This window comes from Peromyscus californicus, unplaced genomic scaffold (genome assembly GCF_007827085.1).
Source record: "Peromyscus californicus insignis strain IS unplaced genomic scaffold, ASM782708v3 Scaffold_10__1_contigs__length_136768540, whole genome shotgun sequence".
NCBI lineage: Eukaryota > Metazoa > Chordata > Mammalia > Rodentia > Cricetidae > Peromyscus > Peromyscus californicus.
In genome coordinates, this window is record NW_026294391.1 from 105,800,846 (window position 1) to 105,816,753 (window position 15,908).

At 37.5% G+C, this 15,908-nt stretch overlaps 1 protein-coding gene across 5 annotated transcripts in view; it reads right to left on the reverse strand.

Moving 5' to 3' along the window:
* Nucleotides 1–15,908, reverse strand: part of Tenm1 (teneurin transmembrane protein 1) — an 820,708-nt gene that overhangs the window by 70,064 nt on the left and 734,736 nt on the right. For all 5 annotated transcript variants that reach the window (XM_052738708.1, XM_052738728.1, XM_052738717.1 and 2 more), the window contains one exon: nucleotides 4,693–4,847. In XM_052738708.1, coding sequence (XP_052594668.1) covers nucleotides 4,693–4,847 — 155 coding nt within the window. The remainder of the gene's footprint in view (nucleotides 1–4,692; nucleotides 4,848–15,908) is intronic.

A 15,908-nucleotide genomic window follows, 5' to 3' on the forward strand; every position in this document is an offset into this window, starting at 1 on the left:
ATTTGGCTTTATTGAAATACGAAGCTGAACAGTGTGTAAGCCCAGCTAGATCACTGTACTATTATGAACAACTGAGCCTTTGCTCTTGGAAGGTGATATGAAGCTATTTATTCAGCTGTCTTCTGTCTAAGTGAAGACTGCCCATGTTCTTAAGGACAGCCAAGAGAAACATGGGTCACAGTTGTCTTAACAGACAGGGAGCTCTGGGAATAATCACCGAGGATCTAGGTAGCTGTGCCACACACGGTCCTTGTTGGAATCATTCTCTCCACTCACCCATTGGAATGCATTCATTGTATTTCTCTTTTACCTTGATGATTTCCTCATACCTAAGAGGATGTGTAAATTATACCTGATATGTTTCAAAGCCAAAGCTTCCCATCAATCCAACTCTTGCTCAAATCAGCTTATCATCTTCTATTCAGCCAAACATCTGAAAGAACTATCTATTTTCATTTCTGTTCTTCATTGTCTACTCTTTCATCCAACTCTTGCACAGCACTCCAGCTCTCGCCAATTAGCATCCCACTTACCAGAGTCACTAATATTGTAAGATCAAATGGCTTAAAACCAAAACCAAAACAGAAACCAAAAAACAAAAACAAAAAAGCTTCTTTTATTGCATAACATCTACTCAACCTGAGACACTGATCTTGAAAATCTTGTTTCCTTGTTTTTTTCTTCTTATACCTTCTTGATTTTCATCTTACTTGATCTTTTCTTCTTAGCCTTCTTTGTGCACATCCATTCTATCTTTTTCTATTTGAACTTTGCTGTTCCATAGGGTTTGTTTTAAGCCTTTCTCCCCCTTTTTACTGTATGTATTCTTCCCAAGAGTTCTCACTGATTCCCCATTTGCTATCACTATAGAGAACAGTAAATAGACAATCACGAATCCAGTCTTCATTTTGGACTTTGAGGTTTAGACTCATATCCAATTTTCTTCCAGTCCTCTTTGTCTAGATGAGTGGTTCTCAACCTTCCTAATGCTCTGACCTTTTAATACAGTTCCTCATGGTGTGCTGACCCCTAACCATGAAATTACTTTGTAACTGTAATTTTGTTACTGTTACTACTAATAATGTAAATATCTGTGTTTTCTGATGGTCTTAGGTGACCCCTAAAGGGTCACGACTCACAGGTTGAGAACCACTGGGCTAGATTCTGCACACAGGCATCTCAGGCTCAAGCATGCCCCACACTGAACTTTCATCCAACTCTTGCTCAAATCTGCTTCTCCTCTCCTTGTATTCTCTACCAGTCAATCAAGCACTTCTTTGATTTGAGTTCCAAGATTTGACAAATCTATTTTCTCAGCTCATATTTTGATATTTTACATTCATCTGCTAATAGTGCCTACTTATACAGTTTCATGAAACTGGACAGCATCATGACTAGGATTACCACATAGATGTGTTACAAGGAACTAACAGCTCATCACCTGTGGTGGTTTGAATGAGAATGCCCCCATAGGCTCATGGTCTATGGTTGGTAGACTTTGCTTAGAAAGAATTAGGAGGTGTGGCCTTGTTGGAGGAGGTGTCACTGGGGGTGGTTTTTGAGGTTTCAGAGCCCATGCTAGGCCTAGTCTTGCTCTATTTCCCTCCTGTCTGCAGATCAGGATGTAAGCCCTTGGCTACCGCTCCACAGTGCCATGCCTGCCTGCCGGCTACCATGCTCCCCACCATGATGATTATAGTCTAACCCTCTGAAACTGTAAGCAAGATCCCAATTAGATGCTTTCTTCAATAAGCTGCAATGGTCATGTGTCTCTTCAATAGAACAGTAACTAAGACATCACCCCCAAAAGCAGCAGATTTTCTTTCTTTCTTTCTTTCTTTCTTTCTTTCTTTCTTTCTTTCTTTCTTTCTTTCTTTCTTTCTTTCTTTCTTTCTTTCTCCCTTCCTTTCTTCTTTCTTTTCTCTCTCTCTCTCCCTCCCTCCCTCCCTCCCTCTCTCTCTCTCTCTCTCTCTCTCTCTCTCTCTCTCTCTCTCTCTCCTTTTTTCCTCAAAATAGAATCTCACTGTGTATCTCTGACTGTTCTAGAACTTACTATGTAGATGAAGGTAGCCCTGAACTCAGAGATCTCCCTGCCTCTCTACCTTTGAATTGCTGGGATTAAAGGCATGCACCACTATGCCTGGACTTGGATTTATTTTCTTTTCATTTTTGTTATAGAGACTGGGTCTCACTATGTAGCCCTGACTGACTTGGAACTCACTATGTAGATCAGGCTTGCCTTGAACTCATGGAAGTCTGCATGCCTCTGCATTCCCAGCACTGAGATTACAGGCATGTGCCACCACACACAGTGCATTTCTTCTCTTAATGCTATTCCACACTCTCCATTTTACACTGGATGAAACGAAAGCTCCATTATGCTTATAAATTCTTTCACCATTTCACCCCTAATTACTTCTCTGCTTTAGCTCTACCCAGTCCTTCGTACCATTTTCACCATAACTGTATCTGCTGAGTGAGCATGGAGCATACTATCTACTGTAAATCTTAAACCGAAAGTGGTGAGGGATCTATTACAGTATCAATTATGGTTGAAAAGTGTCATGTGAAAAAGAATCCCTCTTATGGTGATGAACTTTATATATTCCCTCTACTGAGATGAAGAACTCTCTTTTCCGAATAACTTTTCTACAGAATCATACCAGTTGTTTAGAGTTGACTGATCACAGTACTAAGTGTTCTATTTTAAGTTAAAAATACCCGACAAGTGAATCATATATATTCATCTTTTCTATTCCCCCCTATATAAATACATTCACACCCTTCCACATTTCCATAAATAATGCTCCTTTTCTTTGGCTTCTGCAAGATCTTGAATCATAGAAAGTTAAACTGTTCTAGAACTTGAACATCTGATATAATCAGATATCTAATAAGAAGTTTGTTAATTTTGCCCATTTTCCTGGCTTTCCCAGTCCTCATTTTATTTTTGTATTTGTCTCAGATGGTTTCAATTTCTGGAGTGAAGCAGGGACAGAAATAGAGCGAACTCAAATAGGTGCATCTCCAGCATTTTATAGAACACTAACGGAGGTGGGAAGTGGTATTAGAACCAATGACTAAAGAAACACTGGATAAAGAAAATTAAACACTTTAATTTTCCATGTTATTCTCAGACTCAGATGCAATGAAGAATGAAGCTACTGGGATGTCCTAATAGTAAATGATGGCTTCAGCTGCCTTGGCAGCAGTGAACCTAATTCCTACATTCCGAAGGAATCCCAATTTCCACTTGAGGCTCAAGTAGCAATACGCTCAAGGAAAACAATGCATTTCCAGAGGGTCTTAATCCATTTAGAAAATTCCATTTCTCCTTTGCTAATGAACAAAGGCATTCAAAAATACTACTCATTTCTGGACAGTGTGACTGAAGAAAGAAGTCTCTTGGCATTTTTGTTTATTTTGGGACATTTTACAATATGAGATGATTAACCCTTATTTCTTAAAATATTTTTAGACAAGTGTTTTATTACTTTCAACAGAAACTGCCCTCCTTGATGCATTGATCAATGTTGAAATTCTCAATATTACCCTAATTACTTTGAAAATATTACATTGTCAGAGTTACAAGTTTGTAAAATGTCAGAGCATAAAGCTGCTTCAGGGATTGCCTAGCCTACTTACCTTATTATACACACCAAACTTTTGTATCTACAGACTAAGAAGAGCATCCAAACAGTGCTGGAATCATGTTGTATGCTCTAAAATCTCTCTACATGCCATCTACTGATTTGGTAGAATGGTGTTAAAATCAAAATTTTGGGTGCAGATGAATCCTATACTAATTTTTTTCTTCTTTATTCTCTGGTGGGAAAGTATTTTTAAAAAATATTTTATTTATTCTTTGAGAATTTAGTACAGTATATTTTTTTATCATAGTCTTTCTCATTCCCCAATCCCTCCTAAGTCCTCCCTACTTCCTACCCACCCATATTCACATTCTCTCTTTCTCTCCCACACCAAAAGCCACTAAAACCCATGGGGTTTGATTTGTATTGCCCAAACACTCCTGAACATGAGGCCAGGCTCACAGAGTTTTGCTAAATATGTATAGAACAAATCTGAGAAAGGCATTGCTTTTATTTAAGAAAACATCTCAGAAATGGCTGTTTATATGTACATGAATAACATGCCACACTCACATACTTTTTACATAGATTTGTAAAGGCCTTGATCATCACGTCTTTGCTAAAGTTCATTTGCTGTTGTTTGCAAAAATAATAAAATTGTCCTGGAAGAAGATCAGCGAGTAAAGGCCTGTACTACCACGCTGGGTGACCTGAACTTGATTCCCAGTATTCATATGGTCTCCACTTGCATTGCCCATCTCTCTACTCCCCCAATATATAAATAAATGAAACACACTAATTTAAAATAGCAACATTATATATTTTAGGAAATAGTGAACAAATTCAATTTTAATTGGTTCAAATTTAGGAGGTGTTGTTATATCAACATTCTTCTTAATATTTCTCCCGTCCTAGCTCACCATTTCCCCCAAAGCTTTCTGAGGAAGAAAAAAAAAGTAACTTACATAAAAAGGAGATTCTGCTATCTGACATTACAGCAGATGCACCAGGCTTCCTTTTTATGTAATTTCTGCATGAGAAAATTGTTATCCATTTCCACGATGCCAAATGGTGATAATGCTTAAAAAGCAGCAGTGCCTACCTGAGTGATGTCCATTCCTGAGTCACAGCTCAATGGCTGTGTGGAAGTCAGACCGTTTGAGCCAATTACAGTTGTGATCACAGTATTCTCATCAATTCTTCGGATCATAGTCCCATCCACAAAGTAAATGAATCCATTCCTATCAACTGTGATGCCTGTTGGGAAAAAGGAAATTAGCATTAATAATCTAGTGGACCACATTTACGCTAAGTTCTGTATCTTGAAAGAGCCACGGAAATGGATTTAGTTTAGCTCAGCACAGACAGAAATGGGAGACGAGGGTTGGGACGCATACTCATTTTTGCAGTGTTTGGAAAAGAAATGACAAAAAGTAACATACAAAGATAGAGCTGGGTTTAGCTGCTTTGTTTATCTGCCTTTATGCCAGTGCTCTTTCACTGTTTGCTTACCCCTACATGCAGTCAGAAAGTATCTTTGAGATAAAATAAGGAAAATGAGAGGAGGTAATGTCTGACACTTTTTTAAACGATGTTGGTACTCAGACCACTGCTTATTTTCATGGTTGCAGTAAGAAATAATTGATTTGGAAAAGATTAGTGTTATTTTCAAGAAATTTTATTTAGTTTAAAGTGAATTTGTAGTATGAATTCGACTGAAGACTTTTCTCTGTATTGCCTTTTTAAAAGATGGTTGGAGAGGAAAGTTATGGCATTGTACAGAGAAAGGCTAAGCTTTGAGGAAAATAAATGAATTGATTCTGATTTTTCATTTATTGTTTTAAATGTCATGTATGTATGTAATATATTTGGATCAAATCCCTCCCCTCTAAGTCCTCCTATATTCTCCCATCATGTTCCCTCCCAGCTTTATGTACTCTTTTTTTTTAAACCCACAGAGTCTACTTAATGCTGCCAGTGTGTGAGGGACAGGCAAAGGAAGCTTTTGTGTAGTGTTAATTCCAGTCTGGTTTCTTGAAATGTGTATTATAATAGTAGAAAGCTTGTCATCTGGTAATGAATGTATGAATTATAACTGATATTTCACTCTGATTGAAGTATTTGACCTCAAATTTCATATTTCAGCTTTATCTTTAATAAAATAAGAAAAAATTATCTGCCTTATCTATGGTCACCAACTGAGTCCCCCTCCCCTTTTTGGCTGAGAACTTGGGCAGGGCTCAGTTTTATAACCCTTTCTTTGATAAACTGGGCTGAGTAGGCAATTATATGCCTAGGTTACTATTTAAAAATCTTATGAAATAATAGATGGGAAAATCATCTAACCTACACAAGGAACATATCGTTCACTTCCCATTTTCTTTGCATTTTTCAGAATGTTCTTGAAATACCTGTGTGGGATTACAGTAAGACTCCTTCATGTGAGCAGGCCCTTCATGTGAGGACATGCAGTGGTGGGTGGATAATATTGAACCCTACATATACTACATTTTTCATGTAAATCCTTATTTGAATATATCGCTGTGATACACATGATGAAGTGTAATTTATAAATTAGGCACAGTAAGAGATTAACTACTACATCCTAATAATAAAAAACTCTTATATTTAGGTTTAGGTATATTTGCATGCCTGTGTGAGTTTATGTGTATCCCAGTGTACAAAGGTGCATATGTGTGTGGAAGCCAGAGGCAAATTCTGAATGTTACTCCTCAGTCACTACCTACTTTGTTTTTTTTAGACAGGGATGCTCACTGCCTAGAACTTGCTGAATAGACTAGGCTGACCGACAACAAGACTTAGAGATTAAGCAGTCTCTGCGTTCCCAGCACTGGGAGTACAAGTGTATGTCATCATGCATGTCTTTTTAAATATGAGTTTTGAGGATTAAATTCAGGTCTTTGTGTTTGCAAGGCAAGCGCTTTACCAGCTGAGTCTTCTGCCCAGCACATCAACCTCTTTATTCTTGTGACCATGCAAGATGACAAAATATCTATATATTGAGATTAAATAAGGTGAGTGATGTATACATTATGCTACTATATTCAGGTTACTTGAACCCAAGCACTGGGATACGACAACAGTTGATCTGAGAACTGAGATGGCTAAGAGGTTTATAGGCAGGTAGGAAATATAGCATGGATAGTCTGGGTGTTTCATATTACAGAAAGATGAGGCAAGATTGTGTGAGATTTTTATCATGGCACTCAGAATACTATGTAATTTAAAACTTACTAATTATTAATATTTTCACTTAATTTTTTTTAGATAACTAAATTTGTGCAAACTGAAGTTTCACAGAAGGAGGAAACTACTCTGCTTTAAAAATTGTGCACCTAAATTTTTCTCATTTCCCTTTTATTCAGACTCAATGAAATCTACCAAGCATATGTGAAAGTTGGAAAATTCTGTAATAATAAATACACTATTTTAATAAAGCACAACAAGACACAGACACAGACACAGACACAGACACACACACACACACACACACACACACACACACACACACACACACACGCACATTTGCCTGGCAAAATATAAAGTCACTGCTGTGATTTGAATGCAAAATGTCTCCTATAGGTTTAGACGACACTGTCCCAGCTTGTGATGTTATTCGAGAAAGTTGTAGAATGATTAGGAACTAGAGCCTCACTGAAGGAGTCAAGTTACTGGGAGGCCTGCTGATTTAATACCCTGGTCCTGCTTACTCACTCTCTGCTTGCTGAGTGTGGATGCACTGTGACCAGCCAGTCTCACGTTCTTGTCACCTTCCCGGCCTACTTCCATGTATTCCCACCACAATGGAATGTAGAACTCCAGAACTTTAATCCAAAGTGAATTTTTAAGTGGTTTTTATCATGGCATTTTTTTTTATCACAACAACAATAAAATTTAAAGATAATCATCTAAAAACAATTTGTGCATCTAATGTAAGCTGGACTTGGTGTCACAAGCCTGTAATCTCAGCTATTCAAGAGGCTGAGGCAGGATGACTGCAACTTCTAGACCGTCTTGGACAACTTAGTAGAAGTCTGTTTTTAAATGAGCAAAATGGAAGCTGGAGAGATGGCTCAGCTGCTAAAGTGCTTGCTATGTAAGTATAAATGTTAGGAGTGGAGGAAGTCCTGAGTGAATGAGTGCATTGACCTACCCAAGCTCATTATTGAAATGAGCATGGCCATGTCAAGGATTCCATTGTGTCAGACCCATGGAAATGGTAAAGCCATCCCTAGGTCAGGCTCAGAGGAATGAAGTTTTCCCCTGGTGCAAGTATGAATGTTGACATTTTATGCTGAAACTATTATCCTCTGGGATGACCCCAACTTGACACTGCTCCCTTACAGAGATTTCCTACAGAGATCCTCTACATGCCTCCTCATTTACGCTGTGTATAACAAATGAGCTGACGTTTGGGGCTATTGTTGCTGCATCTCTATCAGAGTGCATTGACCTACCCAAGCCAAGCTTTTCTGTAAGAGTGTTTGCAGTGTCTTCATTCCCTGTCACCCCAGGGAGGGCAAACTTAAAGCTCTATAGGTCAATCCTAAAGCACATGTGGATCTGAGTCCAGACCCCAAGAACCTGTATATGCTGTATATGGCTGTGACCCCAGTGTAGTAGGTGGGGAAACAGGCAGGCCATGGAAAGGGGAAGGGGATCACTATCCAGACATGCTAATCAAATTGTAGATCTTCAAATTCAGGGAAGAGACTCTTTGTCAAAATAAAAGATGGAGAAATTATTGAGAAAGACATCTGAATGTCAACCTCTGGCTTCTACACATGCCCACATGAGTGACTGTACCCCCCACATTACATGTGCACACACACAAACACCAGTCACAGGAAAAATGGTTAAGGATGTATCTCAGTGATAGAGAACTTTAATAACATGTGAAAAGCCATATGTTCATTCACTATAACTGCAAAAAAGAAATCCAACCTATTAAGCTGCTTGCTTGTAGATGAGCTAATGCATTGGCATGAGGTTAATATTCAGATTTGGCTCAGGGATATAATTGATCAATCTCAATGTTCCTTATAAAGTATTCTTAACATTTATAAAACTTAGATTCATTTTAATTTTCCTTAAAAATCCTCTTAAAACGTTTTATGTTTTTTGTCAGTCCTCCAAGGATAATACTATATCCAAAAAAGAACATTTCATGTCAACAAATCCCTTTATCATTTTTAGAAGTATATGTACCTTTAATGAAGTCAATAAACAGACTCATAAAATTGGTGCAAGTCAAATGATGATGGCACAGGAACATTTATTCCTCCCCCAAAGAACATTCTGGTTGATGATGAGCCAAGGGGAATATCTGCTCTTTGTTTCTGTATCTGTTTTGGCAAAAATCATTTTTTTAACTGCCAAAAATTTTATCTGGTTTGCATTAGAGGCCTCTGATTTAAGACCTCCTTCTAAGGTCTCTATATTAAATATCACCAAATATAGAATTTAAGATTTCACACTCATGAGAGGGTTGAATAAAAGACCAAGACTGAAACCCGGAGACAAAGGAGGGCAAAGCTTAATCCTGGAGAGAACACTTCTAAGAGTAGGTGTGTTCAAACTGTGGGAAATCATGAGTCACTTACTAAGTAGGTACTGAATGGCACTATGCTAGACTCTTGGAGGGCCAAAGGATAAGGATTCTTTGTGTACTGAAGTGGGGATTAAGAGAAACAATCAAAACTTTAGTAAGAGTGCTAAAAATAAAGCTAAGTGTTGCTTTTACTAAGAGGTAGGAAAGAGAGAATCAGATCCTCTGAAAGTGAGAGTAGGTTCCCCACTGATGCAGAAAATAAATTGTTCTCTAAAGTAATCTAGGGGAAATGTGTTCATCAGCTTTCTGTTACCGGAACAAAAGTATTATAAGCAATCAACTTGAAAAGAGGAACAATTGATTTTAATTTATAACTTTGGAATTTATAACCACTGTGGGTTGGCTTCACTGATTTGGGACCTCTACTGACACTTCACAATGGGAATGCATGGTGGTAGATGACCTTACAACTGGAAAAGGAGGAAGAAGGGGCAAGGTCCTATTGTTCCCTTCAAGATCACACCTTCAATGACTGGAAGACATTTCACTGGGCCTTAAAGTTTCCACTACATCCCAGTAGTGCCATCTTGCACACCGGGCCTTTAATCCTTGCGTATTTGAGATCCATTTTAGATTCTAATGGCAGCCAACATTTGCACCTTTATGCTGATAACTTTGAAGGACAATTTTGAGTCTTGACTGTCAGATTCCCTGACTCTATCAGGGTAGAGAATTTGGGCTAATCCAGGGAGGATAATCTTGGGCTTTACATCCTTTTTCCACTTTTGAGTTTGGTGAAGCACTAACCATTGTGAACCTATCCTTTTCTCTTTGTCTGTTAACGTCAGCTGGGTTCCACAGATGAGTGTCCGTTGAAATAAGTCTGGGATTATTAAATACTCACTCCAGGGTGTATTTTGCTGACAGTTTGTAGAATATTTTCCTTTTTATATTTGTAAATCAAGCTCTTTTTATCAAGGTTCAAGTCCCAAACATACTTATTTTTTCTTGGGACTCTTTAATTAACGTTTATTGAGTCACATCACATTTAAGCTTGGCATTGATAAAGAAATAGTAGAACGGGCTTTGAGGGATCTGCCTGATTGGTGTTTTGTAAATGCACCTAGGTATATTTTATTTTGCATACCAGTCAACAATCTAACCAAACACAACAATTCCCCAAACAACAGTTTCACCAATTCTTCCCTTGTGAGAGTATTTAAGATATATTATATATGAAGATATATTCAGTTTTCAATAGAGGTAAAATTCAAATTAGAAGTTTCACGCAGAACAAGGAGAATTATTTCTGTTCATTATTTTGAAGGTTTTCCATCCTATAGTGAGAATTGTGATAGTGATGCTCAGTATGATGTATTAGTGCTTGTTAGACTTAGTGGGAGAATGTGACACATACCCAGTATATTTCAAGCTTTATTCTTCAGAGATGTGAAAGTGAGTGATTTCAGATCACATAAAGCCATCTGGGGCTAGCAGGATCTGCAGATTCAATTTAGTTTCATATATTTACGTTGTTTTACTCTGATTTCCAAACCTTGGTGTCCAATGTTGTATGCATAATTTATTTTAACAGTCATGCCCTTTGATGTGCTAATTGCCAGTGTTTTCATTAGCACTTACAATACACTATTGCACAGTCTTTGGATAAGAAAAGATTTAAATAGCATTCAGAAAAATCACTTCCAGAATTTAAAAATGTAACCAGTGTTGATTCTTAAACAACCCAAGAAAATATGAATCTCTGACTTAGCATGAGTTCAGACAGTTAATGCCAAGTGGGTGGGGATAGAAGTGGGAAGAACAACACACACAACAGCTTGAGTCCTCATACTTGCCCACCCTCACCAAGGAAAACATTGGGCTCAGATGCCTGTACAGCATGTTTAGCTTGGAGCACATTTTTACATTTGTGAGAAAATAAATAAATCCCTGTAAATTAGTGCACATAATGAAAGTACTGACAGACCATAACCTGGAAGTGTGAATAGTGCTGTCTCCATTCATCAGCATTAAGCCCCAACAAGCAGCTTCTATGAAGGGACTTGCTCATAAATAAAGTGCATCTTGTAAAAGAAATTATTCACAACATCATATGCAAAATAGGGGGCATTATATAATATCTGAACCGTGGGCTCTTTTCTCAGTGAAGCATCACTCTGTATGAAATGGCTGCAAATTACAGGTGAAATTGTTTGACTTCTTCTCTTGTCTTATTATCCTCCAATGAATAAATACTATAATTCTTAGGAAGACAACTGCTTAAAGCTGAAACAGCCTAGATAGTTACTAATAAATTTATCACCTATTGGGGAACAGGATGCTACTGATCAATACTGAAGGAAAGAGGGCATGCTGATGTGATCACTGGGAGTCCAGATGTAGTGCTAGATAGCCCGAAAATAGCAGCTAAAATCCCAAATTAGATAACAGAAAAAATCAGAGGCTTCGGTTGTATACAATGCCAATTTCAAATGTTGGCAGAAGATATCTCTGAATATCATTTAAAAATTACAGCTGTTGAAGCTAATTTTTTATTATTTCCATGTGAAGAAATGAAAGTTTTTTTCCAGAATATAAGGTTTGAAAAGTAGTCATAAAGTCCTCTCCATCTATAGCTCCACCAACTAGAAAACTGAAATACTGTATTTTTTCCCTCTTCAATATGCTCTTTTTGTGAGACAGCAATAAATTGCTAAAATCAACTTCTAGGTAATACCCTAAATTTAATATGGTACCAGCTTAATCCCCAGTAGTAAGTGCTGAATTGTGTAGCCAACTCTGACCAGTTGATCCTAAAGTTTTTTTTTAAGTCAAAGAGAGATAAACATATTTTACTTTGTTTATGTGCATTCAAATTCTCTTAAAATTGATATCATATGTATGGTGCATATGCAAACACATCTAGGCAGAAGCATATTTTCTCCAGCAGATCTAACTGTTGTTCACTTAATTACCTACTGGGATCAGAAAGGGCCAAGATTCTTCTGCACAATGAACCCATTAATTTCTCTTGCTAGGTAGCTACTAATGAAGCTTCTAGAACTTGGAGGATTTTAGATGCCTGCGTGTCACTATCAGTTAGAAGAAGGCAGACTTTAATGAACAGTTGAGATGATTTCTCTGCGTGGTTAACAATGCAATCAGAATTTCTCCAAGAGGAGACACTAATAAACTCATTCTAGTACTGCATGGCTAGTGAATGGTGTGAGGTACTTAATTGGATATTCTGCTTAATAAAAAGTTATAGTAAGTTCTAAGCAGTAAAGGTCATTCCCTAGGTATATAAATAGACATTTGAAATGACAAACACTCAGGCGAATGTCCTACTGACTGCAATGTCCTCTATATTTGATGAATGAGAACCTTCTTTAAAGCGCTTCAGAGTTATTACAAGGAACAACAGATTGGTAAACGACTTGACCAAGAATTTTGATTTTGAGAAAGACAGACAGTTCCAGTTTGGAGCATTTTGTTTTCTCTTCAGCTTGTAAAGCTTAAGCCTCAGCTTTGTTGCAAGGCAAAGTGAAGGAACAGCTCTCCTGTGCCCACCAAGCAGTATTTTGTTGTAAAATCTGATTGAAGAATCTGTTTTGCCTTTTACTGATTTGTTCACCATTCACTTTACACCTGTTATCTGTTAGGCATTGTTGCTAAGTATGGTATGGTAAAAAGCATAGCATGGTAAAAAGAAAAGATGTAACATTGCCCTTGAGAGGCTCAGAAACTGGTGGGGGTTATGGAGACAAATCAAGTAACACAGTGCCATTATATAAGCACTAGTTTGGGGCAAGTCAGGATGTCACAGGAGTGGGGAAATTATGGTTGTAAGGGGTGTCTTATTAGAGTAGGTATAACCTGGAATCTGAAGATGTATTTTGAATTCCCAATGAATTCAGGATGAAATCTGGGTTAACATCATTGAAAACCCACACAGGATGTCCAGTATACAATGATCATGTCGATTTGCTGCGTGTATTATGTTTTCCTAGGTTCAGTGCTGGAGTCTTTACACATATATTCTCACTTAATACTAATAATAACTATGTGTAGCAGATATTAATATCATTTTTAGATGAAGAAATTAAGCCACTTCTATTTCTTGAAGCTTTCTCTGCAAATTTTAATTCACTATGAGCTCTCTGTTTTTTAAACTGCAGAAGCTATCATTTTATTTATGTGTTTTTAATGTGAATTCTCCAAGCATGATCTGCTTATATAAAAAGCTTCTTGAGGATAAAAATGTATTTTTCTGTTTTTTTAATATTTAAAAAAATCCAGGATACCTGATCATAAGTGATCAAGAAATACTGCAGATTTATAGGCTAAATTTGCACATGTTTTTATTGGTGCACGTCTAAACTTGAAGTAAAATGAAGCATGCCAGGAGGTCAAAAGCTACACATCAATGTCTCTAAAATGAGTTGAGGAAGGCTGCAATGATAATCTTTTTCTAAAGAGCATTAAGAGGAAGATAGTCTTATCAATTAGTGATGGTTTGAGTATGGAAAAAGGGGGCTTTGACAAGCAAGAAGAGAGAGATGAAAGACCATAGATCAAATTAACCGAAAGTGAATTTGATCTGTGGAGATTGCAATCCCAAATAGCCTCATGCTCCCCCACAACAAATCCACTGCGCTCTGTCGGCACAGCTTTGTGTTCAGTTCTTATAATCTTGTTCTAACTTACTGTGTCAGGAGATATGAAGAAACACAGATGGCTCAAGATTTCTCACTAATTTGCCTCACTGCATGTGAGAGAGCAGAGAGAACATTGGATCCAAGGTTAGAGATAGGTTTTTCAGGGTGTGTCTGCTCCATATTTCTCATAGGACTTAGTGTATGGCATTTTATCATTTGGTGTCTTGTTTTCTTTGCCTGTACATTCCCCATTACACAAAGTAAAATGTTATGAAGATCACAAGAGCCATGGAAATGAAAGGGTTATGAAGAGGATAAAATATTACGGTATTGCTAAGTGGCATCATAAATCACACAATCATTGTTATTATTCCTTGTGAAAGTGACATCTCCAAACTTATAATCATAGACAATGGTTTCCATCCAGGCAATATTTCAACATTTTAGGTCTTTATATAGTGGACTGACAAATAGTAGAAGATGTGAGTCTGTAAAATCTTATGCAACCTTTGTCAACAGAGTACCCTGTGTTAGACTCACCACAGAGACAAGGTAGTGCTTGAAAACAATTTTGTTAGCTTGGGAGAAAATCTGTACCATGGAACTATTGAGGCAAAAGCCTTCACAATTTTATAAGCTGGTTAAAGTTTTCATACAGATAATCAAACAAGTGAAGCTCTATGCTGTGCAATTGGTTAAGGAAACGACACCAATACTGATGTAATTATTTTGCATTGCTTTATAGAAGTTTGTGTGTATGTTGTGTGTATAAGCAAGAGAGATTTGGGTAAGTAGAAGATTCTAGCCCAAATTGAGATGTGCATTTCTTGCTTTTTTAATGATAAAATTCTTGCCCAAAAGATGCATCTGGGGTATGATTTAAAAGGACTTGGTCTATGCAGGCTAAGATATAGGACATGACTCAGATACACTTTAAAAGAAATGCTTCTGCCATTCTAAGAAAACAAGTGCCTCCCAAGATCCTTATATGAACAATTAGCCTTAGGTAGGAAAGTTCATTTATTGCCAATGGACCAGCAAAGAGCTAATTGCAGTTGTTTCACTCTGGGGAAAATGAGTCTCAAGGTATGGGAATGACCAAGATGTTCTAATAAAAAAGCAAACTAAGTAGAATACCTTGGCCCAAATGATCAGTAAAAGCAGGATATGGAGCTGCTGTGCTTACTATTCAAAAAAGTAGGTTAACTAAAGAAGAGTGAATATTTTTAAGGATAATTATTTGCATGTTAGAGCACTCTCAAAAACAACACAGAATGTCCACACAAAATTCCTTCAGCATCCATGCATCTTGATGAATGAAGCTAATGGCAGAAGAAGTAGACATTTGTTAAAAGTAAGACAAGGTAATGAGCACCATATGCATACAATTTTTCAACCCTTTAAATAAAGTTCAAGAGACATTAAGGAAGATCAATTTGAGGTCAATCAATAATGTGCAACTACAGCAACAACATGCACGTGTAGGCTCTTTCTCGTTCTCTCACACATATGCAAACACACATGACATCTGAGGACCAGCAAGATGGCTCCATTGCTTAAGGCAGTTGCTGCCAGTCGTGATGATCTGACACAGATCCCTGGGGCCCATATGGTGGAAAGAGAGAACTGACTCCCATAATTTGCTGTGCTCTCTGAAATCTGTTTGCAAACACACACACACACACACACACACACACACACACACACACACACACACACACACACAAATAGTAAAAATTTAAACAAACAACAATAAAATATGACAACTGAGTTAAAGTAAGATATTCAGAATATTCAGTTTCATGAAGCAAAGAACTCTGTGCACCTCCCCTCCTCCCCAAGTTGATCTACAAGTTTGATAATCTTGGGCATGAGAAGGTTATGCAAAAAGGAATTGAAAAAAGCTAGATGCTTGTCATTTCCCATGTCTCATCTTGGTTGGTCACCCCCATGCTATTTCTATACATTTCATTCTCTAAATTGAACCGCACAGATATGTTCATGAGTGATATGAGAGGAAGAGGAAATTCAGGCTGTGAGTCTGTAGCTTGAACCAATGTACCTAAGCTCCCAGTGCTCAGCTTTTCA